A 27849-nucleotide genomic window follows, 5' to 3' on the forward strand; every position below is an offset into this window, starting at 1 on the left:
TTCTTATGACTTCCTATCTAGCCAAGCTTTATAAACTATATATTTTTTAAAGAGAAAACAAAACAAAAAAAAAGCGAATATTCAACTTCGGTGAACAACGTCGAATAGTGACTTTGATATTCGAATATTTGATTATTCGAATATTTGGTGAATGCCCTAGTTCACACCTCGACACCTTTTACAAACGCTTTAGTGTCACAACGGGGTGATTTAACAAAGGGACGAGTCTGTATGCATATCAATAGACCTTTTAACTCCTGTGTGAAGTGGGTGTTAAGCGCTGCGCGTGTTGACGTCATGAAAACGGCTTGGGACTTACTTTGACTCCAGTCCTCACGCGACCAGTCAGTCGCTCCTTCCTCGTAACTCTGGTGAAGGACGCAGTTCCCATGGTAACCTGTGTAACCCGTCATGGCCGTGTGACAGCGTTCATCTTTCACCACGGCGAGACAAGCCCACGTTCTCACGCACACCCGCAACGTGCACGGACACACACATACAGACTGTCTCTCAAGGGCATCCTTTAACCCATTTGGGCCTAGAATTATTGAACGCTTTAACCAGTGAAAAATAGCAGATATACAAGCTCACAGCGCGGCAACGAGTGCCGCGCTGCGAGCTTGTAGATCTGCTATTTTTGAAAAAGTCGTGAAAATGTGTGCACATCTTTGAATATATGTATTTTTAAAGCAAACGTTTGTAACTCAAATTTTGCTTCTGGGGGTGGGGGTCCTTGGACAAACATATTTTGAGATGGGAATCTGTGGCCAAATACATATCATTTTGGGGGTCCCACACATGAAAAGGTTTGAGAACCACTGACATAGTAGTCTCTCAAAAACAGACTAACTGAGCTCCAGTTAAGTGAAAAGGACCTTTTTCGTTGACGATGGCTGACATAGAAACGTGTTTTTTCAAGGATTCCAAAGACACTTATAGAATCAGGTCAAAATTGGGTCAAAATTCAAATTTTCACGATTTTTCAAAAATAGCAGATCTACAAGCTCGCAGCGCGGCACAGAGTGCCGCGCTGTGAGCTTGTATATCTGCTATTGTTCAATAGTTAAAGCATAAAATAATAATACGCAATATTGCGTACCCGTTCTGAATCGCTTAAACACCGTCCTCTTTTTTACGCTCGCCGACTCTCCTCCCTGCTGCTCCTCAACTGAACACCATCAATCAAGCCATTTGCTTTAACTTTATTTCTCAGTCCATTAGTTTCTAGGACACACTGAGGCGCGCGGAGAAACGGGAGGAACGCACGTGTGTGTGAGAGAGAGAGAGAGAGAGAGAGAGAGAGAGAGAGAGAGAGAGAGAGTGAGAGTGAGAGAGAGAGAGAGAGAGAGAGAGAGATAAGAGTGAGTGAGGAGGGGGAGAATAAAAGAGACCGGGAAGAAAAAACGAATATATATATATATATAAAAGTTTGGCTCCACCGAGAGATAAAATGTAATTTCACAGTCAACTTGCTGTGATGTATTATTTCACAACAATGGCGTGTGGGTAGATCTGAGTGCTTGCTGCTTGGCACCTGCGTCAAGTACTTCGTTATCGACGGTGGCTCTCCGGAGACGCGCCGGTGGCGGCAGCGCTATCAAAGAACCCGGCGAAGACGCGGCGGAGCGGAGGGTCCTGCCAACTGGACTCCATTGAGCCCAGTCAGCTTTAAATTATTAGCACTCACGCTTTCAGGGTAGAAAATAAAACGCCACTTCTGTTTAGAGTTATTGACTATGAAATCTTTTTTTTTTTTTTGCTTCCATTCAGCACTTTCGGGGGTTGAGCGTACTGGCGGAGGTGTAAGCACGAACGCGGGGCTGTGTATCGGGTTAAACGCCACGATTCCACGAAGCGACGTTGCGCGTACAAACAAGGGCAGGCGAACACCAGCGTTGATTTCGTCGACTAAAACTATGACGAAAAATGTTTGTCGACTGCCTTTTTTTCACTGACTGAAACTAAATAAATACTAAATAAAAAACTAAGCTGTGATGACTAAAACTTAGACTAAATATGTTGACAATTTCGTCAACAAAATAAAAACTAGACTAAAACTTTAGGGAGAGACTGGTGGAGAAGAGTCATTTTATGTTTGGTTGCTCTCAGGTGTTGCACACTGAAAATAGCAGATCCACAAGCTCAATAGATCAGTTATTTTCAGCGTGCAACCAAGTGTAAAATCAGTAATTACGATGCCATCAAGGCCCGCCAAAATACATTTTAGTTGACTAAAATCAACTGTAGATGTAGTTGATAAGATAAAGAATTATGATACATAATTCTATGTTTGTGTATGACGCCCATATGACCATAAAAGGGCATAATATGAACTGAACTCACAGTATATAGGAGACCACATTTTGGGTCGCATACTGTAGGTTCAGGCAAACTGATAACAGGTCATAATAACTTTGGTTTCCCTGAATATAATCATGTTTTGGTTTTGGTGTATGTCACCAGACTCACTGTCTTCCTTGATATAAGTCACTAGTGATGGAAAATAACCAGCACTACGTGGCACTTTCCTGTCTTATTTCCTTGTTATGATATGGGAACGAATGAATAAGTTCCACGCTTCTTACTGTCATAAACTGTATGTCTTTATATACATGTTTTCCTCCATCTTGGAGGAGAGAGAGATTTAGAAAGCTACCCCTATGGTACGCTCACTGTTTGTCTCCTCTGTCTGACTCCTCTCAAATACAACAATCTATGGACTGTCCTTTGGCTCGTGTCTCTTATTTTGGTTATGGATTTTATCCATAATCCATATTTATTTAACATTAATAATTTACATTTCAAATGGTCCTAATCGAGCCGGGATACTGTTTGCAACATTGGCCGACTGAGGGACGGATAAGTGTTCAGGGCTGTTAGCCATTTAAGGTTCACTTTCTCTCCCCCGGTGGAACAATGTTGCAACACGTATCTGGAACCAGCCAGGAAATCCTACATTTCTGTATTTTCAGACAAAGGATTTTATTTAGACAACAGTGTTATCTGAGTTTTGGATTAATGTGGAACCGCGTAGACATCCAGGAGCAGCACCGGACCGTGACGAAAGGCTGGATTTTCCACCGATGCACCACCGCCCGGCTGCACCTCCTGGATCTCTGCGCATCGGCAAATTCCTAAGTGATTAAGATAAGTACATATTTACTAAGTCCCCGTAACGTGTCGTGTCTGTTGAATTTTGAATTAACGATGTTAATGTAATGATAATTGATATGATTTGTGAAGTATGTTCTCCCTCTGTCTGGAGGAGTCTAATAATGTTTTGGTTTGACACGCGTCGTAAATTAACCCTTATCTATAGATACAGATGGTCGTAAATTTCTTTGTTTCATCTTACAAAGTTTAAGGGTGGTACGTAACTCCCTAATCTATTTTTAACTATTTCTCTGGTTTGGTCTCGCTCTCTCATTGTGATGAGGAGGCAGACACAATACTGGTTTTCAGACTTTAACTTTTTTTCGGTACAGTCGTTTTTGTTTTGTCAGTTTGTTTGGACCCTTTGAATGGTCATTATTTGTTTGGCTTATAACCTAGGGCGTGTGCTTTCTAGTCAGCCTGATTAAAACCGTGCTCATAGTCAGTTTGTGGTTATAGCTTGTTATGACTGGACCATATGAAATGGTCAGTATTTGTCAGTTATCTGTTTATGTACCGATAATACTGTGTTTATTTAGGTCTCTCACTTTCATGGCTTGGCCCAGCCATTGGAAATTGAGAAACAAATATTTTATCTTTGACTATGTTACTGACCAGTTCTGTTTTCTGTAATATTAAGTACTTTTAAGACGTTTTAAAATGTCTCTGAGAAATTAAAGTTAAGATTTAAGATTTAGAATAACTAACTCAAATTATTGATGTCTAAATTAATTTAAACTCTTGTAACATTAAGATTTTAGAGCCTTCTATAGGACTATGGTTGTGTTTACAGTATCGATAATTCCCGTTTACTCTTATCTGTCCCTCACTCCCTTGCTGCAGTCGCGATGCAGGCAGGGGAGTCAGGAACTAGCCTAAATTAATATAATATGTTGTAACGTTAAGTTGTAACGTTAAGTTTTAAAATCCTCCAGAGGATTCTGGCTGTGTATTATACTATAATTTCATTTATTTGATGACTTTTCTGTGAGAATGAATTTACCGTACTGTATGTGTGTGCGAGCAGAAGATTTGCGTGTGGGTGCTGCTTCAGTAAACCCCCCCCTCTCTGACTCCCATCTCTGTGAGCATGAGTGCGTGTACGTGCGTGCGTGCACTTGTGTGTGTGTTCCAATAATGTATGTGTGAGTGCGGGCATGCGCCTGTGTGTGCGTAAATGTCGCTCTGACCCTTATCTCTTTCACTGCCTGAGTGCGTGCGTGAGCGTGCGTGTGACTGTGATTCATGCCCTTTTGAGGTGTGTGCGTATGTGTGTCACTGTGTATATGAGAAACCACCTGGATCTGTCAAGGTCAGATGGTCTGTGTGTGAGAGAATTGTTTTGGGAACATGTCTGTTTAGACTTTCCTTTCTCCTATTTTTCGTAAACGTTCTGATTGTTTACTGTCTATGGTATTTTGTTTTGGTTCTATCCAGTCTTGTTATGAATACATTTACTGTTAAGACTTCATTACCCATAAAGCTCGGTTGGGAACTTCCTGTCCCCTGGTTACCATAACAACCTTTAGACACAAGGTCGCTTCTCACCCCTGAGGCGTATTACTTATCACAGACTCCCCTGTGCCCAAGCTGATACTGTACTGCTACTGTGTAGTGTATGATTTAAAGCTCATTTCATTGATTTAAATAATTTAAATTATTTTATTTAACTTTTACAACTTGTTGTAAAAAAGGGGGGAGTTTAAGGTTTAATCTGATTTTAATTTTGATTTGATTTTAATTTATTTAATTTGGTTTTTTCATCGATTTAAGATTTATTTGAAACTTAATTTGAAATGTTTCTGTTACATGGGCTGACGGTGACGGAGAGAGGACCGCAGTGTGGGGAAGGAGGAATCGGGTCAACTGAAGACAACCACGACTGAGATGGGGCAGACGAACCACAACCTGAGGCCAGGCCAGGCCAGCAGTGCATGCCAAATCAACCGCAGCGGCACGATGTAAAAATCGTGCCTTGTCGGTGAGAATTCTGTTGCACTGTTGTTGATGCCATGTGTAGTACAAACACTATCATGATGAACTAAATTGTTTTGAAAACAGTAAACTGGCCAAGTCCTTCGTCCCCCCTAGGAATCACCTGAGAAGAAAGAAGCGACCCAGAAGAACGACCCCACATCAACTGTCCTCCTCCCTCACGTCTCTACAATGCCCCATCATCGTCATCATCACCATCATCATCATCATCATCATCATCATCATCATCACCCTCATCATCATCATCGTCATCCGATCAATGGTCATCCGATCAACTCATATTTTCTTTTTTCATTTTTCATTCTTTATTCTTTATTTTTATCTGTTTATTCAATTTTAATTCTGTCTTCATTCATCTGTAAGAAACGATGAATGAAGGTGTCAAGTTTCTTTAACTTTAAGGATTTATTACAGTTCTTTAAAAAAATATATATTACCGTCCTTTTCGAAATTTGAATTTATAAATATTATTAAAATCTTCATAATATTATTATTATTATTACCCTGATAAAATGTTTAATATGGAGGTCATATGAACCTCATACAAATTGAAAAGGATAGATTGATAAGATAAAGAATTATGATACATAATTCTATGTTTGTGTATGACGCCCATATGACCATAAAAGGGCATAATATGAACTGAACTCACAGTATATAGGAGACCACATTTTGGGTCGCATACTGTAGGTTCAGGCAAACTGATAACAGGTCATAATAACTTTGGTTTCCCTGAATATAATCATGTTTTGGTTTTGGTGTATGTCACCAGACTCACTGTCTTCCTTGATATAAGTCACTAGTGATGGAAAATAACCAGCACTACGTGGCACTTTCCTGTCTTATTTCCTTGTTATGATATGGGAACGAATGAATAAGTTCCACGCTTCTTACTGTCATAAACTGTATGTCTTTATATACATGTTTTCCTCCATCTTGGAGGAGAGAGAGATTTAGAAAGCTACCCCTATGGTACGCTCACTGTTTGTCTCCTCTGTCTGACTCCTCTCAAATACAACAATCTATGGACTGTCCTTTGGCTCGTGTCTCTTATTTTGGTTATGGATTTTATCCATAATCCATATTTATTTAACATTAATAATTTACATTTCAGTAGTCGCCTAAAATCTTATGATATTTAGTCGACTAAAATGAGACTAAAACTAAAACATTTTCAGGTGACTAAATTATGACTAAAACAAAATGACATTTTATTCAAAAGACTATGACTAAAACTAAATCAATATTTGCTGTCAAAAACAACACTGGCGAACACGATCAAGAAAATCATTCAATATTGCCCTTCTGGCAGTGAGACAGTTCAGCCAAAAGGAAAGAATCAAAACATCATTTATTCCAGTAAGTGCACTCGCTCACAGCTCCTGCCTTCACACACACGATGTCAGGCAGCAGCGCGGCATGGCCTTGATAAGGCAGCCTCGTGCTTCATTAGCTACAGTCGCTCAGCACGGGAAGCGCTCAGACAACGCTAAACAGCTTGGGCCAGAAAACCCAGCGAGGCAAAGAGGCCTAAGCTACTGTATATGCGCTCGACGTAAGCGTATGCGTCTCATCGCAAAATACATTACAGAACATTCTCGTCTCGTTTCGAAATCAGAGCGGCAGCGGCGGCTGATACCGTTCCGCTCCCGCTCGCTCTGAAGTGCGATAATACGCCACCGTTTCCAGGGGAAATCAAACAAAACATGACTGACAAATAACCATCCATGAGTCCGACATGAAACCTTAAATTACAAGTGATATCTACCCTGCAGAACATGAGAATTTGGTCCTTGAGTCCGTAGATAATTCTTTCGAGTGCGTAGCCTCCGTCATGTTCTCGTCTGAACGCTAGGCTCTAAATAATTCAAATGTGTGTGATCTAGTGTGTGTGTGTGTGTGTGTGTGTGTGTGTGTGTGTGTGTGTGTGTGTGTGTGTGTGTGTGCGTGCGTTAGGGCATTAACGTCTTGTGATTTTTGAAAGTCGACTCGACTCAGTAAAAAGTTGAGTTGAAGTCGACTTTATCGTTTGATGACGTCATCACATCACACACGACCCCCGGATTATTTTGGGGGGTCCCCGGATGATTACCTTAATGTGCAACATTGTTTTCTCACTCAACTGTAAACAAAACAACATAAAGTTTAAGTGTATAGAGGGTATCTTCACATTTCTAAATTAAACATTGTCCAAATTGTCAAATATATAGAGGCAGAAGATGCAAGGCGTTGTGCGCATGTAGATCTGCTATTTTTACAATAGAACCGTGTTATACGAAATGTAGCGCCTCAATTCTTAGTGCTCGTCAGGTTGGGTTGCAAAAATAATGATAGAAAAAATACAAAGGATTTTTTATTTTTTTAACTTCGACTTTCGACTTTCTCTGGTGGGAGTCGACTTGTGTAATGAAGTCGACTGAGTCGACTTTTCCGTTAATGCCCTAGTGTACGTATATGTGTGTGTGTGTGTGTGTGTGTGTGTGTGTGTGTGTGTGTGCGCGCGTGCGTGCGCTTCAGTCTCAGAGTTTGCTGTTCTTCTGGAACTGGGAGACCAGCCCCAGCACCTGGTCCGAGGCCGTGACGACCTTGTTCTGCAGGTAGAGGCCGCTGTTCTTCGCCGTGTCGCTCAGGAAGTAGCGGTAGTTGACCATGATGCCGCAGGAGCCGGCCACGCCCCGGGGGCTGGAGTCGCCTTGCCAGTTGAGCCGCCACATGGCGGCGCCGTTCTGCAGGTGGAAGTTGGCCACGGGGTTGAGCGCGTAGCCGCGCCGCTTCTCCCCGTAGAGGTACCAGGCGCAGAGGCGCATCAGGACGGGCTCCAGGGCGCGGCACAGCCTCTCCGAGTGCACCCACTCGCTGGAGGCCAGGATCATGCGCAGCGCGTCCAGGGCCGGGGCGCCCGGCGCGGAGTCGGTGGCCTCCTCCACCTCCTTCCACTCCTGCTCCGAGAGGAGGTCCGAGGTGACGCGGCCCTCCTTCCTGTGCTGGCTGAGAACGCCCTGGAGCCAGGCGGAGAAGCCCGGGATGGGGGACAGGCTGGAGAACTGGGCCATGTGGGGGAACTCACTCTGGGGGGGATATGTGCAGCGAGGAAAGGAGGAAAGGAAGGGAGGAGAGGGAAGACAGAGAAAACGACAGTCATTTACAGTAGGCCATACATGGGCAACTGGCGGCCCGGGGGCCACATGCGGCACCCACCTTCACTTAATGTGGTCCGCAGGTTAATACTGGAATACTGATATATCATTACTCATTGACAAACATGGAAAAAATGACCAGCTTTAATTACTTCAGTCTATATTAGCAGCTAAATGAATGTAGTTTTATGTCTATTGTTTTTGTATTTAAGTTCATAAAGTTAACAATAACATAAATGCATTTGAAATTTTAAAACAAAAGAAGAAAAAATAAAGTTACTTTTTGGGATTCCAATTCAAAAATACCAAAAATAGCCGACCTCCAAGCTCACAACGCGTCGCAGAAGTCTGCTATTTTCGACCAAAAAGCCCTTTTTAGAAATGTCAGCCCCTACCTCTCTAACATTCTCTGCACGTCCCTGCAGTAGATATCAAATTCAAAACTAGAACCCGACTGATATATGAGTTTAGCTGATATATATCAGCCATTATTTTATTTTTGTGAGGTCCTCGGTATCGGCAATTATGCAGCCGAGGTAGCCCAGAGTTTTTACCACTTTCAACGTGGCGGCCATTATGTGGAGCATGTCATTATAAGGTGAATTATACTGCCGAGGGGATGGACAATGTAGAACGGCGGTTAGTTTTACAAGTGGGTAAAACATAACGACGGCCATTATCGAGTCACTATCAACATAGATAAATGTACAGAATGTCATTGTCATTATGTAGTGTAACCGCCTTCCTAAATGACAAAAAGACAGGTTTGCAGACAGTGACATTTAACATACAGACTACCGGACAGACAGACAGGGAGGCAGGCACAGATAGACAGACAGACAGACAGACAGACAGACTCATTACTCATTTTCTAATGAGTAATACTAATATTAAACACTATTAAAAACAAGTAATGTGAGTCAAAATGAGTTGGACAGATATGTAGATATTAGGGACGCAACTGTTGATCAAACTAATTGTGTTAAAAAATAAATAAATACCGTAATTGCCGGACTAATAAGCCGCAGCTTTTTTCCCATGTTTTGAACCCTGCGGCTTATACAACGGTGCGGCTTATATAGAGATTTTTACAGCCAACGGCCAGTTAGTTAGTTTTACAATGGTCTTTGACAAGGATTTATATATAGATTATTACAGCTAATGGCCACCAGGGGCGCTCTAGCAGGAAGCAGGAAGGACACCTGCAGCTTATAGTCAGGTGCGGCTTATATATGTAGACATTTGTTTTTTGTTCTAAATTTTGCTGGTGTGGCTCATATTCAGGTGCGGCTTAAGCCCGGATCAGAGTCTACGGTGGAGAGCTATCCACCGCAAATTTGAGGTGGAAAGCTTTCCACCTCAAGTCAGAAAATAAGTGCAGGCCATCATAGTCACGGCCCACGGTGAAGTCCTTTACCCCGTCTAGACCGGTTCAGGTCGACCAATCAGTGAACGGGGTGTAGAGCCTGTCTGTCTGATAGTAAAAACAGAGAGATGTGTCGGGACTCGCGGTGGAGAGCTTTCCACCGCGAGTAATGATGACGAGGAATGATGTAACGTTGTAGTTTCATTACTCAAAAAGACTCGAAAACACTACACCGCGGTGGATAGCCTTCCACCGCGGACCCGACTATGATCCAGGCTTTATAGTCCAGCAATTACAGTGCATAAAATAATAATCACTATTTCTGCACGACACGATGACTAAGTATAAATAGGGCTTATGCGGTTAATCAATCAAATTGATTTAGTCGATTATAAATACAAACACGCTCGACCCATAGAAAAACGCTGTTAGTTGCAGCCCTGGTATAAGTTATAAGAGCAAACAGAAGCAGCACACGCACACTTCCAGTGTTTGCGTGGCACTGCTCAGGCACAGAGCCTTGATGTGCACAGAGACAGCAGGGAGAGAACATCAACCCCATGGCTTCAATCTCCCAGTGGACACAGAGGAGACACGTCTCTATGGCTTCTCCTTCTCCCTTATCACTGTTCCCCATCCTCTGTGAGCTACCAAATCACCTTCACCTCCTCTTAATACTGTTCTACCTCTCACACCGGAATCCCCAGCGTCTCTCTCTCTCCCTTCCCTCTCGTTGCATCTGCCCCCGCCCCAACCTTCCGTTTTTTTCCCCTTCTCTCGTGGCGTCGTGAGATCATTTTCACCCGGCGCTCACCTGCGCGCGCTCGCCAAAGTACCCCCCGTTCCGCTATGCTACCATTCCAACAAGATAAGTGACAGAGCAGCTTGGAGAGTGGATGAGTGAAGGCCGGGCTACCCCTACCTCCCCCCCCAGGGGGACTCGTTGGCCATCTGTCTACTCCGCCTTCCTTCTCTGATTTTTATCACCTCTTCCTTTCCCTTCTATCCATCTTTCTGTCCTTCCCTCATTCCCTGGCTGTCCATCGAGGGTTTCCATGGACTTTGGATGGCCTGTCATTATAGGTACTGTTGTTTTTTTTTGTGTGTGTGTGTGTGTGTGTGTGTGTGTGTGTGTGTGTGTGTGTGTGTGTGTGTGTGTGTGTGTGTGTGTGTGTGTGTGTGTGTGTGTGTGTGTCAGGGATGGGACGATATGAACATTTCATATCACGATTATTGTGACAAAATAATTCGCGATTTACAATATTATCGCGATAATCAAAATCCTCTATGGAGAATAATATTGAGTCATCATAAAATCGTCTCATTGTGGTCCAAAAATAAACAAACGGTCTCCGCGATATTGTCGGGGAGGAGGCTCTGTATGGTTTATGACAGTCAGTCACTAATATTTTAAACAGTCTGTTTCTGGTGAAAATGTAACTAATTCGGCGACAGTAACATACATAGTGTTTTCAGTTGATTATTCATATCCATATGAGTCAAACCGCTGAGATCATTTGTTTTCTGTTTGGAACGCAGTTCTTATATGACACGATATAAAAAAAAAAGTCTATGGGAATTCAGAATGGGGTTAAAAAAACGGGAACCATGTGTAGGATGTATAAATTACGCCAAACTTTGTTACTCTATAGCTGCAGCGCTAGCTAGCGCTAAGGAACAGATTGAATCGGCCACCGATCGATCTGGAGCAACTCTTCACAGTTGCAGCCCTGGTTCTACATAAGAAAAGATGTCAGCACTCAGCAGGCTACATTTGGAAGCGTCTGGTGTCTGGCGTCTGGGTGGCTTTAGAGGTAAAACAATCTCAGACTTCCAGCAGCGGAGCCGTGCGGCTCGGCCAGGCGCTCCAGTGAACACACTGGGCGGTGTGTTTGTGTGAGGGATTGTGTCCTTGTCGCTGCCACCGCTGACCCCTGCCGTAATTGTTCACCGAGGCGGCCCGGGCTCAGCGGGGAGGGGATCTGGAGGAGATGTAGCCATGAACCCTCTATGTGTGTGTGTGTGTGTGTGTGTGTGTGTGTGTGTGTGTGTGTGTGTGTGTGTGTGTGTGTGTGTGTGTGTGTGTGTGTGTGTGGCACTCTCCCCCCCCCACCCCCAAAGAACTCGGTGCTGTCAGGTGAAAAGAAGCGAAGCTCCACGTCGTGGGGGAAACAGAGTAGGCCAGGGGTCCCCAATAGGCGGCCCGCGGGCCATTTGCGGCCCGCGGGGGGCTACTGTCTGGCCCACACCAACCCCAGTAATAATGGTGGTATAAGATCAGCAACAACACTAGTATAGCGTCGTTGTCGGGTGGAAATCTCTTATTTCCAAATTTGTACGTTCTTTCGCAAATCATACAAGGCCGTTGCACAAAAGTAGTGAAAACAGCAGATCTACCTCGCACCGCGAGGCGTTGTGTGCTTGTAGATCGGCTGTTTTCACTAGTTTAAATCATTTTTTAAATGATTCAAAACGAACGGTTTTGGACATACAAGATTTTCACCCGACAACAACGAAAACTGTCGCTGGAGTAGTGGGAACGCCACCGTCGCCACCTGCAATGTTGTGGCCCTCGGCTTGGTACCCTAGACATAATTTGGTCCTTGGGGAAAACTAATTGGGGAACCCTGGAGTAGGCTATTCGAAAATACCACAAAGCTCAGAGTCGCAATGATCGCTGCATCAGCACACACAAAACACGGGCGAGAGAGAAGAATATGAATGAAATGGACATCACGTTTAACCATTCCAAAAGTCATATGATTGGAAGTTATTGCTCTACACAACAAACACAGAGGAGAGGGGGAAGTGCGAACAGCCAGGGGCGTGCAGAGAATGTTAGAGAGGGCAGGGGCTGACATTTCTAAACAGGCCTTTTGGTGGACAATTCTCTTGAATGCAGCCTTCAGTTTTGGTATGGAAAGGGGAAATTTGCATTTCTTTTACCATAGTAAAAAAATGCATTCATGGTCTGAAGAGGGCACTTTCTACAGACGGATAAAAGGGCAGGGGGTCAAGCCCCCTTTCTGGCGACAGCCACGTCACATTACAGACTGATTATTTCAATCCCACCGTTTCTTTGCAAAAACAAATTTCTTTTAGAAAACCTTTGTATTATTGTATCTCCTAGTTTTATTGTTTTTAATGTGTAAATAATATGGCACTTTATTATGGGGAAAAACTGGTGTATTTTCCTTTTTTAAATCGCTAAAATAGCGCATTTTAACACATTTCCTTAACGGTTAACGTTTATTTAACCGATAAGGTCTCACGGTTATCGGTGAAGAAAAAAATCACCATTTGGCCATCCCTAAACCAGACCTTTCTGACGAAAAGTTCGGGTTTCGGAGAGAGTATGGACAGGCCCTGACGCTGTATGATCACATAGGGCGTTAATTTACAAAAAGAAAACAAAAAAAAATGCAGAGAGGTTTTTGCCCGACAGGCAGCGACCATACATGTCCCATTCAAGTTTTCATGATCTTTTCCTGTAAGATTTCAGTAAATGTTATTTTCACTGTTAAGCTTTGCCAATTCTTCTCTTTTGTTACCGAAAAGAAAGGGTCACTCCTCGACACTTATTCTCAGTAGCAAAACAGAATCTGAATAGCATTTACTGTACATAACACCTTGGCAAATGCCCTCCTTTCTCACTGATAATGTTCTGACAGTGCACTGACATTCTACTGGACTTGTGACGTTCTCTCTGTTTGTATCGGGGAGGCATGGGGAGGCTGTCTGTTAATCCAGGGGTTCTCAACCTTTTCAGGCCGCGACCCCCAAAAGGTTGAGAACCACTGTGTTTAGGGCTGTCACAATTATTACATAATCGTCTAATCGCAATTATTTGACATAATCGCGATTATTTTTCATAATCATCATAATCGTTTCCATGTTGAAATATTTCCATATTCCATTTTTTTTAAGAAAAAAAATGTGGAAATAGCAGATCTACAAGTAGATCGGCTATTTCCACTATCAATGTTCTTTTTAAGTATAAAGTTGTCAAATATGTGAGTCATTTCTTTGTATATTTAGGTTATGTGTCATATCTACCATGTGCACCTTCACAGCCTACAAGCCAAACAGAAATGTGATTGTCAACGACAAAAAAACAATTAAATCGTCCTAATTGTGACAGCCCTAACTGTGTTAATCAAAGGGTCACCGGTTCGCCTCCCGGACACATGTCCCTGAGCAAGGCACTTAACAGCACCCCGGTGAGTGCTCATCATGGCTATCTGAGCAGCCATCAGCTGGCTGAAGCTGAAGCTGCTTCCCCTCTCCCCTCCTCAGGCCAACAGTAGGCGAGGCCAGACATAAGGGAGCGCTTGGTTGTGGTGAGGGCAACGGAGGCGTGCCGCCTGAAGCAGACTTGAACCACGAGAGGCACCGCCAAGTGAGCTAAAGCGAGAGAGTCATCGTGACGAACGCCGTGAAGTCTGCTTCAGCCCGACTCAGCAACGTCCGAGTTATGTTTCCGATAGGGACAGAATCGAAAATTCTCACCTCCCCGCCCCTACTTTCGCTGCAGAAACCACAGCAAACACGATGGATTCTGCGTGTTCTCTCGTTTCTCCTCATTTCTTCAACGTCAAAGGAACCCTAGATTGCTTTTGACGGTATGCCTCCGCCAACCAGTTGCCATGTTATTGCCATGACATGTCTGTCCAGACTTACAGTACAGTCCATGTAGTAAAGGGACTTTGAAGGAATTGAATGATGGTGTTTTTTTCTTTTGGGGGGGGGGGGGGTCACAGCTACCTCGACCTTTGCCTACTCATATGTCCATTCATCCGTGAGTCCAAGTGGATGTTTGTGCCAAAAAAATAAAATGTCACGGAATTCCCTGAAGGCGTTCCAAGAGATTCACAATGTCAAGACGGACAGACAGATGGATGAGACAGAGAGACAGACAGTACATCTCCAGGCAGCGGGCACAGCGATCCTCCCGGCAGAGGCATAACAAAAGAAAGGTGTGATGTAAAGGTCCAAGTCAGAAGCGACAATAGACGGACAGTGTTGAAGAGTTGGACATTGGCATGGGCAGTACCCTCACGGATAACATTGTACTGCACAGGCAGCGGTATCAGGAAGAATTAACCCATTTAGATCTGCATCCGTGTCACTCTAGATTTTAACCACTTTAACCATCATTTTATGCTTTATAACCATAATATAATAGCAGATATACAAGCTCAAAGCACGGCAAAATGTGTGCAAATCTTTGAATATATATATATTTTAAAGTGAACATTTGTAACTCAAATATTTGCTTCTGGGGGGGTCCCTGATACAGTACATAATATTTTGAGATGAAAAGGTTTGAGAACCACTGCCATAGAAACATGAGTTTTTCAAAAAACCTTGAAGGGATTTAGAAGACATTATGGAATCGGGGCACTCGGTGCCGCGCTGCGAGCTTGTAGATCTGCTATTTTTCAATAGTTAAAGTTGTACCATGTAACTTTTTTTATAAAACAAATCTTAAAATTGTCCTAACTGTTAAATCGCTAAAGTTTTAGAACACCCACTCCGTTATTTTCAGCTTCTGAAGCCTTCTCTTTATATGTTTTCTATGATCCTGGCCGTGGACCGGATTTTGCGCCAAAATGACGTAATCTGCATCATCTGTATACGTTGTGTATACGTTGCCCAATCACATCGCCGATCATGCACACATGGTACACTACCGGCCAATCACAGCGCATCTTGAAGTGGGGTCGCCATATTTGTAGTCGCCCGTGTGTCTCTTTACTCAAAAGGTAATCTCGCCTACCAGGCAGGGTGAAGTAGTCCGTTTCTCCGGAATGCCTGAACGCACAGGAACCAGGGACCCCTCTAAAGATAGCTCTCGGCGTTGTGGAGGCAGACGCGGGGGTGTGAAGGTACGAAAAACGGGCGAAAGACGCGAACGCGACCGCGGTTTGCTATAGGGCTACTGACCACTAGTTGAGCATCTTACACAGTATAGCTTTAAAGTATCAAATAAAAGTTCAAGTAATAACGTGTTCCCGGGCTAAACGGTTTAAGAGGGAAGGAAGATGGAGCCAGATATGTGTCGGAGCGAGGCCTCTCGGGGTCCAATCCACAAAAACCTCCTCTGCCCTTACCCTAAATCAGATCTCCCGACCTTTTCTCTTCCTCCTTAGAATCCATCTGTCAGTGAAGCGCTCCCGTCTAACCCCTCTTCACCTCGACACAGAATTAAGTCCTGTCGGAGTGCCAGGGCCTCTGCTCCAACACAAATCACACTCCTGAACGCGGAAACCTCTGAATACCCACTCCTACCCTACCGACGGGACACAAGCAGGGGCGTCACAAGGGAGGGGGGGGGGGGGGGGGTAAAGTGGGACTTAGTTACTAAGGCCCAAGGTGGAGGGGCCCTAGTAACTTTAGCTATTGAAAAATAGCAGATATACAAGCTCACAGCGCGGCACCGAGTGCCGCGCAGCGAGCTTGTAGATCTGCTATTTTTGAAAAGTCGTGAAAATGTGTGCAAATATTTGAATATAATGTATTTTTTTAAGCAGACAATTGTAACTAAAATTTTGCTTCTGCGGGGTCCCTGGTAGAGCCCGACCGATATATCGGTCAATTCGATATATCGGTCGTTTTGGAGGCATCGGTATCGGTATCGGTGAATTATTCCACCGATACCGATATATATTTTTTTTTTTTGATTTTTTTTTTTTTTTTTTTTTGACCCCATTAAATCTAGTAAACATGATTTCAATCGCGATTTTGCATGTTCCACCCCCCATACAACCCCATCTTTCATACAGGGCAGCCATCTTTGCTTACATAACATGTAAAACATAATGGCTATTTTCTCAAGAATGCCTGAACGGATTTCCAATCTGATTTTTTTGTTTGAAAGCTGTGAACAGCCTGCACAAACATGGTGCATGATCTGTGCATGGGCGTGCATGATCTGTGCACTATAAATTACATGGAAGTCTATGGAGATTTATGGCAGGGAGAACCCAAAGAAGGCATATTTAATTGGTCGTAACTGAGTTAATTGTCTGTAACGTGTCTGCGGATAGAGCATGAAACCCTGAGTTATATAGGCCGATGTGTGGGCAATACCAGAATTATCCAGCAGAGTGCAGTATAATAGTCCAAGATGCAAGCCAACACTACTGGAGCTGCTGCCTCTCGTGTGTCGTTCACTCACCACATGCACTGTCTAACTCTGATTTTTCATGTTGCGGTGGAGGAAGGTGTGTAGGCCTATGTGAAAATCCACAGAGAAATATAGATGTCTGACTATAGACTATAGAACTTGTGTTGTTTAATTGCTTGGCAATGCATTTACGTTTGGATAAAAGACACATATTAATTCATAAACGAGACAAAACACAGCAGAACCCCCAAATTAAAAGAGTATTATTATCCAACAAGCAATAGAAATTGATAACTGCGACCAAACTTAAAGTTTGACATGAAAAGCACAAAAAAAGCAATAATCTGACCATTTATCCGAGGGGCGAGCTGTCAATTAAATGATCTTAAATGAATAAAAAAAAGATTTTTACAAAACATCGGTATCGGTATCGGTGCTCTAGCACTCTCCAACATCGGATATCGGTATCGGTCGGAAAAAATGGTATCGGTCGGGCTCTAGTCCCTGGAACTAAATATTTTGAGATGGGGGACCGTGGCCAAATACATATCATCTTGAGGGTCCTTGACATGAAAAAGTTTGAACATCACTGACATGGAAACATAGGTTTCTTGCAAAAAAAAAAAAAAAAAGATAAAAAAAAAAGATTGCTATCTGCTATTTTTCAATACCGGTAGTTAACATTCATTGGGGGCCCACAGTGAATCTTTGTACCCAGGGCCCAGAATTTGGTGTGACGCCCCTGGACGCAAGCAACACTTTAGAAAAGGAAGACATCTCATCTTTCGAGGAAGAATTTGTGATAGCATCTACAATCTGTCTTTTGGTCAAATAGCTACTCAGCAACAGCAGTATAAAATAGCCGGCTTTCATATCGCACCAACAAATGGCGCGGCAAAAGCAACAAAAAAAACCTGACAACCCAAACGGTGTAAACAGAAAAATAAAAAAATAATATCTTCAGGAGGTTATTGAACCCCGTATTGCCATCATAAAAAAATGCCAATAAATGAAATGCCTCCAGGCTGCGGCAGCTCTCAAAAACCCCACTCCAGTCCTCATATGACTGAGTGAAATATAAGCGGACGGGGAGGTGGGAGCAGGATTTTCATGAGCACGCACTAGAAAAAGCTATTTCCCCAGCTGTCACATGGATTGGCTTTTGATGTTCCGTTCAATGTTCCAGTCATTTAACAAGAGCTACCTGGAGAGCCCTGACATTGGAGGACTCCTCTGTGCTTATTGAGAGGATTCACATCTTTTATTGCAGAGATTTAGATGGTTTTACTGTGGGAAGCAATCTGACTGTGTTAGTGTTGATTTTGTCTACTAAAACTATGGCGAGAAATGTACGTCGACTACCTTTATTCACTGACGAAAACAAAATAAGAACTAAATAAGAGCAAAAAGTTTATAAAACTACATACATTGACAATTTCGACAAGAAATAAAACCTAGACTGAGACGTTAGGGAGGGACTAGTGGAGAAGAGCTCCAGCAGAACTGAAAGAAAAGTCATTTTATGTTTGGTTGCGCTCAGAAAACAGCAGATCTACAGTACAAGCTCGCAGCGCGTTGTGAGCTTGTAGATCGGCTATTTTCAACCAAGTGTAAAATCTGCCATCATGACGCCATCAAGGCACCGCCAAAATACATTTTAGTCGACAAAAAACAACTGTAAATGTAGTTCTATTCAAAAGACTATGACTAAAAGTAAATCAAAATCTGCTGTCAAAAACACTGCTAGTGTGTGTGTGTGTGTGTGTGTGTGTGTGTGTGTGTGTGTGTGTGTGTGTGTGTGTGTGTCAGTCTGTGGTGGAAAAACTAAAGATTTTTGGAGCGGTGAAAGCGCTCCCAATGAACAGGTATGTCCGTGGGTATGTCTGTGGGTGGGTGGCTGGGTGGGTGGCTGGCCGTGTCCGTAGCCTGGCAATACCTTGAGTGGCCACACACAAAACACTAGTTAAAGGAGGGGCGCTGTTTTGTGCAGGCCAGGCACACTCACCACTCACTCACAGGCACAGTTTACACTCACTCACTCACTCACATAGGGTACAGCTGCTCAAATTCACCGCTCCACTTCGAACCGAGGTTTGATTTTTTTTTGTAATAGTAGTGATGGCAACATTTTACAAAAGTCCAAGGCCCGCATTCAAAATGTTCCTCGAGTAAATCCCCTAAAGTGTCGCTATCAAACTATACTCAACAACACAGTACCAAACATTCTCATTATGCACGGCCCATTTCACAATCACATTATTGGATTGTAATTAGTAAAAATGCATTAATGCTTTCATCACTTTTAATGTTGCAGCTGGTAAACCTGGAGCCGATTTTAATTACCTTATGTCGTGCTGCGCAGCTTGACTTGTAATTCTAATACATCATAATTTATCAGTTAATGCATGTTTTGTATGAAGCAAGCTGTGATGACTAAAACTAAGACTAAATATATTGACAATTTCGTCAACACAATAAAAACTAGACTAAAACGTTAGGGAGGGACTAGTGGAGAAGAGAGTCATTTTATGTTTGTTTGCTCTCAGGTGAAAATAGCAGATCTACAAGCTCACAACGCGTCGCGCTGCGACGCGTTGTGAGCTTGTAGATCGGCTATTTTCAGCACGCAACCAAGTGTAAAATCAGCCTTTACAAGGCCTGCCAAAATACATTTTAGCTGACTAAATCAACTGTAGATTTAGTCACCTAACATCTTATGGATTTAGTCGACTAAAATTAGACTAAAACTAATACTTTTCAGGTGACTAAATTATGACTAAAACTAAAATACATTTTATTCAAAAGACTATGACTAAAACTAAAATAAAAATTTGCTGTCAAAAACAACACTGCTGTCAAGTAATCGTGGTGTTGGGGTAAAAGATACACTATTTGCCTCAGAGGTAGACGAGTAGAAGTATATGTATCTAGGGATGGGACCATATGAAAATTTCATATCACGATTATTGTGACCAAAGACATCGCGATTTACGATATTATCGCGGTAATCAAAACATCCCCAACATCCATTATGCTAGGGCGGAACATTTGCTAGTGAGCTTGTAGATCGGCTATTTTTTGGCAAAGAGATTTGGTAGAGAGTGAAAAAAAGACTGTATCAAGTATGTATATTATAAGTACGTTTTACCAATAGAGGGTTTAAATGGCAGCTCGGCAAATAAAAGGTGAATTGATCCCAGTGCATGACGGAGGACGATATCACGATAAATTTGAATCTCCATGATACGAATATCGTGAGTGTTTTTTTTTTTGCACCATAAACGATAACATCACTTATCGTCCCATCTCTAAATGTATCAAATGGAAATGGAAAGCAAAGAAATGTACTACACACACGTGTGTGCGTGAGTGTGTGTGTGTGTGTGTGTGTGTGTGTGTGTGTGTGTTTGCGTGCGTGCGTGCGCACGTGTGAGAGAGTCCAGGAGCGTTGTCCGACTCCAATCCATGCAATAGCCACACAAATTGCCAGAGACGGAAAGCAAAAGCAGAACTTTTTGAAGCACAATCAAAAGACAACATGATTTCCCGAAGGTTTCTTGATTCTTTGCCATCTGGGCACCGTCTGAAAGCTCGCCTGTGACTGAGTGGATGTTACAATTCAGCAGAGGAGTCATTCAGAGTAAAAACACTCTGATCTGTGAAGTCGTGAAAAATAAAAAAAAATAAAGTAATACTACACCCCAGGCAAGAAGCCATGGGGGGGCGCTACAAGTGTTAGGAGCATAGACATAAAAAGGTAGACGGCTCCTTCGGCTCTGGGGTGTCCGTCTTGGAGGATAGGCAACTTTTCCAAGACTGTATGGCTGCAGGTGTGGATGCTTCTGCGTAGGGGTGTAACGATACATTTTAATTGCGATTCGATACATATCACGATACATGGTTGACGATACGATACATGGACGATATTGGTTCATTCGATTCAATGATTTAAAATCGATAAAGTAACTATTTAGCAAAGAAATTAAATCTGTGTGAAAGGTGTGGATAGTGCAGGTTTTTAAGGGAAACATGTATTATTATGGATATAAATAATAAACACAGTGATTATCCGCCAAATACATGGTCATTGATTGTATATTGACAAACCTGCACCTTGACATGAACCCAGAGATTACACACATTTATCGATAGACCAGTGTAGCTACAGTATATGGAAAGGAAAAGTAATTAAACCCCTCCTTTTCATTTTTTCTTCTTAAAAATGCTAAATACAATGCACAAGTAGGTAGTATCGATACAAGTGATTCTTTGCACTGCCGATTCGATACGATACAAAATAAAAAGATACGATTCGATTTTAGCTGTTTTCATTTCGATATACTCAGATTTTTTAAGTTAAAAACGTTATTTCGTGGGGAGCCTGGTGGCCTAGTGGACCAGGCGCATACCATATAGGCATTGCCATTTCGGCATCAATGCCTGTCGGCGTCGCCGGTTCGATTCCCGATCCGGGTGACCTTTGCCGCATGTCACTCCCTGTCTCTCCCCCATTTCCTGTCAGTCTACTGTCCTATCCAATAAAGGTAAAAAGCCCAAAAACAAATCTTAACACGTTGACGTCCGAAATAGAATGGTGGTTGGTAGATTAGCCGTGACATTTCTATTATTGTATTGTGATCTGAGACATAATATTATGTTTATAAACATGACCCCGCAGCCCCTCCATCTTCAACAGCGCCGCTGTTTTTTCTTTTTTTTTCCCCCCCAGGCCAGTAACTCACCATGATTTTCTCGATTTCCGTTGGGATAGAATGGGGGTTTTGGCCGATCGTCGATGTCCCCGTGCGTTTCACGTGCGCGATCCTTTCACGTAAATGTCCCCGCAAATAGTCCATGTGTGACTGAAGAACAGAACTGAAAAGTTTCGCTAGCATAGCCCCAAGCATGGCTGCAGGAGGAGCTCGAGTGTGTAGACAGTAAACGGATGGGTGGAAGGTGCCTTGGAGAAGGAGAGGCGCTGACGTCACCTCTGCTTCATGCACGGTCTGCATGAGCTATCAGTGCACGAGTGGTGACTAGGGAAGGTTAGACGATCGCCGATTTTCGGATCAAAAGCTTTTATTCCGGTTTTAAAGACAAAGTCCGGGAATGTACGACGTGGCTGAGAGTCCCTGGGGGGATGTGCGATATAGTACGGTTTTAACATTAAGGGGCTCCCCTTGGCTTAGAAGGTGTTAAAAAAAAAAAAAGAAAAAAAAAAAAAAACGTTATTTAGATACAGTTACTATATCGTTACACCCCTACGTTCTGCGTGTGTCACAGAAGGGGACGTTCGGTTGAATTGAAGTCCCTGACATGTGCTGCGATTGGCCAGTAGTCACTTTGAGTGGCAGCGTGCTTTGGGCACTTCCGCACTTCTGCCTATTCAGTTTGACGGGTCACTCCAATGAACTACAACGGCAGAAGAGGTATCTAGCTTTTTATATCTGTGGTTAGGAGCTTCAAATAGGAAACAGAATTTTGGAGTGGAGTGTGTCCTTGGTACCCAACTAAGAGCCCGTTTACATGAGGCCGTTTCCACGAGAAAACCTCAAAAAGTCAGATATGCCTTCAGTTCAGACGACAACGGCATTTTCGGGGGTTGAAAAGGCAACAAAGTAAGACCAGGTTTTAGATGTTCTCCCCTCGCGTCACCGTCTGAGCAGCAGAAACGGAGGAAACGACAAAACATGTGATGTCATGGCTCACGTGCAGACCACACAATAAGAAGTGAGAACGCAACGACATTTTGCTGAACATGGCCTAAGACATAGGTTCCCAAATGGACCCTTATGGGAATGTAACTCAGAGAGTGTACAAATGGAACCAAATGGATCCGTTCCATTTGTACACTCTCAAGTGTTAAATTAACATTAATTTTACAATATAAAATGGGGTCTCAGAGATAGAAATGCCATTAAATGGGGGTCCGTAGCCTAAAATGCATGTCAAACTGGGGGTCCTTGAAATGAAAATGGTTGGGAATCACTTATAGAGCCGTAAAAATCTTCTCTTATGGGGGTCCCTGGCATATCTTTTCAAATTGTAGAAGCACTGAACTAAGAGGAGCCATTATTGTATCAACACATGACATACAGAAGGTCTTATAGCATGGTTCTTATGTCAACCTTGATCTATGGCAAAGTGTTTCTTAAACCAGAAATATTGCCGTTAAAGTGTTATCACTTCAAAACACGTGAGATCAAGGATAGGTCACCTGTGATTAGCGGTAAGATTAAAGGGGAAGACCACCCATTTTCAATATTGAACTATGTCATTAATATACCTTAGAGGAGTTGTGTGGAAATAGAAAAAAAGTTCCCCCCCTTCTGTGTTGCCTAGAACTGGAGGATTGATTTTGGGGTTTGTATTGTAAAGTACAATGTGTGATGTCATCAAGTTGTAATTTACAATACAACCCCCAAAATCAATCCTCCAGTTTTAGGCAACACAGAAGGGGGGAACATATTTTCTATTTCCACACAACTCCTCTAAGGTATATTAATGACATATTTCAATATTGAAAATGGGTGGTCTTCCCCTTTAACTATTCATTCAATCAAGCAAAATATGTCTTCAATCAAGCTTATATTTCTATATGAAAATTGCCTGCTGTATGTTAAGACTTTAATGTAGAGAATTAGCAGGCTCTCTTTCAAGTACAGGACCAGTAGATACAAATGACATTGTGCCGACATAGTCGTGTTCTGATGTCAAAGAAACAGCTATAGCCAACAAGTTACCGTTTATCGTTGTTTCTGAGCAATTAAATAGCGAATTAATCACTTAGGTGAGGTTAGAAGACCCAAAACGATTTATTGTCTGCAAAGATAAATAGTAAACACTAAAGTTTTCTCTCTCTTTCTCTCACGCTTGCAATGAGAGAACATCAGGAAACTTTTCACTGGACACAATGTTTTATCTTACCATGCTGCTTCTAGGGATGGGACGATACGCGATATTATCGTTTATTGTGATAAAAAACACTGGAGATTTAATTTATCGTGCACTGGGATCAATTCACCTTTTATTTGCTGAGCTCCATATCCGATACCACTTAAACACTATAATTGGTAAAAGGTACTTACGTACTTGATACAGTCTTTTTTTCCACTCTCTATCAAATGTCTTTGCCAAAAAATAGCCGATCTACAAGCTCACAACGCGTCGCTTTGTGAGCTTGTAGATCAGCTATTTTTTGGCAAATGTTCCACCCCAGGATAATGGTTTTTGATTAACGCGATAATATTGTAAATTGCGATTTCTTTATCGTCCCATTCCTAGCTGCTTCATTGTCTCCGCCAGGCTGAAAGGCATGGAGAGACTATGTTTTGCACCCTGTCCGTCCGTCGGTGTGTTCCGTCATTCTGTCTGTGAACAGCTAATCTCCGGCACCGTTGCCACGATGGCAGCGAAACTGTGCACGCACACACTCCCTGGGTGCCAGAGCAGAACCTCTGCCCCGAATTTGTGCAAAACACATTTCTGGACAGTACTCCTACAGATTTTGTCCAGAAATCACGCAAATCGGTACACAGTATCTCTGATAGTCATTGAACGAAACGGCTCTAAGATTTCGTACCGATTTTCAGAAATCGGTACACATTATCTCTATAGTCATGTGATCAAGACGGATCTGTCCGGTGTTTCATATTTCATCCTAATTGGCTAACATTGGCTTGAACGCATGCAAATTCCCACAAGGTCCGAGGAACAAATGCCATCCTTTTCACATAAGCATGTTATAGCGTCACCAGCAGGTCAACTTTTGCAAAACACATTTTTGGAACAAAATGCCTCAAATCATGAATGCAGCGTCAGATTACCATGAGATAGGCATACAGTAAGAAGACGTGGCACCCTTTTCACATTGGACTATTATAGCGCCACCAGGAGGCCACAACTACATACCTGACCTGGCGGAGGAGAGCACTTCTTCTAGTTTGGTCTTGTGCCTTGTCTTGTAGCCTCAGTTATGGCTACTCAAAGGCAACTATAGTAGTCTACATGATATCAAAGTATAGTTATAACTACAGGATAGAACTAAAACAAATCATAGAGACATACGTATATTCACCCAGACATGGTTGAGCGCAGTCCATTTGATAAACATTAATTGATTGGACAGGCTTCAGATTGCATACTGTGCGCAGGCATCCAAGTTTATTACTTTGCAAGTTTATTACCCCCCATTACCCATGTTGATACTTCCACACTTCCATTCCACATCACTGCATCAACCACCATCCACATCCACCCATCCATCCACCCACCCACCTGAAGTTCTCGCACCACCCTCTTGATGAGATAGTTGCCCAGCTCCACCCCCTGTAGGCCTGCCTGGGTGGAGGTGATGGAGTAGAAGATGGCCGTGTTGATTTTGTTCACATCCTCCTCAGAGTCCTGGGTGGCGAACTCACGGACGATAGTCTGCCAGGAGGGGGGGGGAAAAAAACACATTTGTGGAGTGGTATAGACAGGTTTATTATGTAGATGCAACCTGCCAGAACATTAACTCTGCCTTAGAGCAGTGGTACTCAAACAAATTGATAGGTATAAGGCTGCAGAGACACCCTCATCAGGATATATATGGTGCCACTGAACCCCACAGGCTTCCCACACAATTAATTTCCAAAACGTTTCCAAAACTTTTCCAGAATATTTAACCTGATTTCCAGGACTATATAACAATAATTCAGCTCAATAACAGGTCGTTTACTCCTATGCGCAATGCCCAAAGACAGGTAGTGTATGCCAGTGGTTCTCAACCTTTTCAGGCCGTGACCCCCGAAATAATCATGTTTTAACTCGGGACCCGGCACCCTGACGAGCACTAAGAGTTGAAGAATTTTGTATAACACGGTTCTATTGTGAAAATAGCAGATCTACATGCTCACGTGAGCATGTAGATCGGCTATTTTCACAATTTCTGCCTCTAATATTTGCAATTTGGCCCATGTTTAATTTATAATTTCAGAGGTATTAGCAAAATCAATAACCAAAGACAATGCATAGATATTTTTTCCAGGACCTTCCAGGACCCTTGATAAATTCCCAAACTTTCCAGTACTGGAAAAATATTTTTCTAATTTCAAAATATTTCCAGGAATTTCATGACCGTGGGAACTGGGAATCCTGACCCCAGAAGAAAAGATTTGTAATTTTTGTGATTGTGATTTTCAAAACTAGTTTTCACAGTTTTTCAAAAACATTCTAAATAGGGATGTCCGATATTTACTTTTTTACCGACAACCGATAATATCCAACTCTTAATTTCCGATACCGATTCGATTAACCGATACCGATATATGCTAAAATAATATCTAGCAGTGATTCTCAACCATTTGAATTTCAAGGACTCCCAGTTTGAAATGCATTAGGCTACTGACCCCCATTTAATGGCATTTATATATTACATGGGACCCCAATTCATGTGTACAAATGGAATGGCTCCATTTGGTTCCATTTGTACACTAAGAGTTACAGACCTGTAAGGGTCCATTTGGATCCATTTGTACACTCTAGAGTTACAGACCCATAAGGGTCCATTTGGTTCCATTTGTACACTCTAGAGTTACAGACCCATATCGGTCCATTTGGTTCCTAACTATCTAACATCTAGCTGGGAACCCCCTGGAAGGCCCTCAAGGATCCCTGAGAGTCCCCAAACCCCACTCTGAGAACCACTGGTAACACTGTGTGTGTGTGTGTGTGTGTGTGTGTGTGTGTGTGTGTGTGTGTGTGTGTGTGTGTGTGTGTGTGTGTGTGTGTGTGTGTGTGTGTGTGTGTGTGTGTAATGTAGTTGGCCATTTTCTGAGAATGTTCTTCTGTTATGACATGCCTAGAATAGGGACGCTAAGAAGGATTCATGTGGTTAATAAAGATATTCTCGTCATTACCATCGAAGCATGGCGGCACAATACCATAAACTTCAATGCTCTTCAAATCAATGCCTGTGTGCTGTTATATGCTCGTTTGTTTGTATATGGTCCATTAGATGTCTTCATTATATGGAGAAATATTACCATGCCATTACAGTAGGATGAGACACAATGCACCGAAACAAAACAACCACAAAAAGGATTATATTATATATCGATATTTAGAACCAATTGCTGCCTAAATCTTGCTCAGGTAGGTTAATCAAAAGAATTAGCAGCATATTTCATTTTTGGATTATTTTCTTATACATCAAATAAATCAAAATGATATAAAAATATATCGTCACTGTCGGGCAGAAACCTTGTATCTCCAAGTTTCAAATGTGTACGTCTTTTGGTAAAGCAAAGCCCTGCTTCCTCATACAAGACTGTCGCACAAAACTAGTGAGGCGGTGTGTGCTTGTAAACTCTCCTCTTCGTATATAAAGCACTAAATGGACTAGCCCCAACATACATCACTGACCTTGTAAAGTACCCCCCCACCACCAGATGGCACCTCAGGTCAACCGATCTGGGATTATTAGAGGTTCCAACTGCGAACCTGAGACGCAGAGGTGACCGCGCCTTCTCTGTTGCTGCTCCCGCACTGTGGAACAGCATTCCACTTTCCATTAGATCCGCCCCCTCTATTGACTCTTTTAAATCCAAGCTTAAAACCTTGTTTTATTCTCAAGCATTTTACCCCCCTGAAACATCCTGTCTGCCTGATTTTATTGACAGTAATTTGAACTCTTTTATGTGCCTCTAGATGTTATTAATGTTGTGTCATTGTTGTATTATTATTATTATTTTTGTTGTAATATTGTTGCTGTGATGATGAAATGCCTGTATAGCACTTTGGTACAGCGGAAGTTGTTTTTAAATGTGCTTTATAAATAAACGTGATTTGATTTGATTTGATTTGTAGATCTGCGGTTTTCACTAGTTTAGTACATTTTATAGATGATAAATACAAAACGAACGGTTTTGGACATACAAGGTTTCCACCCGACAACGACGATATGCTATAAACATAAGGTGCTGGGAGTGAAAATTATAATGTAGGGGTGCCTCGGATTAAAACAAAATTAATATTCACGGGGTGCCCTGAGACAAAAAAAATTGGGAACCCCTGTCTTCCTGCATGGG

At 42.6% G+C, this 27849-nt stretch overlaps 1 protein-coding gene across 1 annotated transcript in view; it reads right to left on the reverse strand.

The window, feature by feature from the left end:
- Positions 1 to 6482: 6482 nt before the first annotated feature.
- The window catches only part of mlycd (malonyl-CoA decarboxylase), a 49133-nt gene continuing 27766 nt past the window's right edge, over positions 6483 to 27849 (reverse strand). Inside the window, exons 5-6 of the mRNA XM_080736384.1 lie at positions 25058 to 25210; positions 6483 to 8216 (exon numbers count right to left, since the gene is read on the reverse strand). Coding sequence (XP_080592510.1) covers positions 7668 to 8216; positions 25058 to 25210 — 702 coding nt within the window. The 3' untranslated portion in view covers positions 6483 to 7667. The remainder of the gene's footprint in view (positions 8217 to 25057; positions 25211 to 27849) is intronic.

The sequence above is a fragment of the Nannobrachium achirus genome (genome assembly GCF_963921795.1).
Source record: "Nannobrachium achirus genome assembly, chromosome: 11".
NCBI classification, from domain to species: domain Eukaryota; kingdom Metazoa; phylum Chordata; class Actinopteri; order Myctophiformes; family Myctophidae; genus Nannobrachium; species Nannobrachium achirus.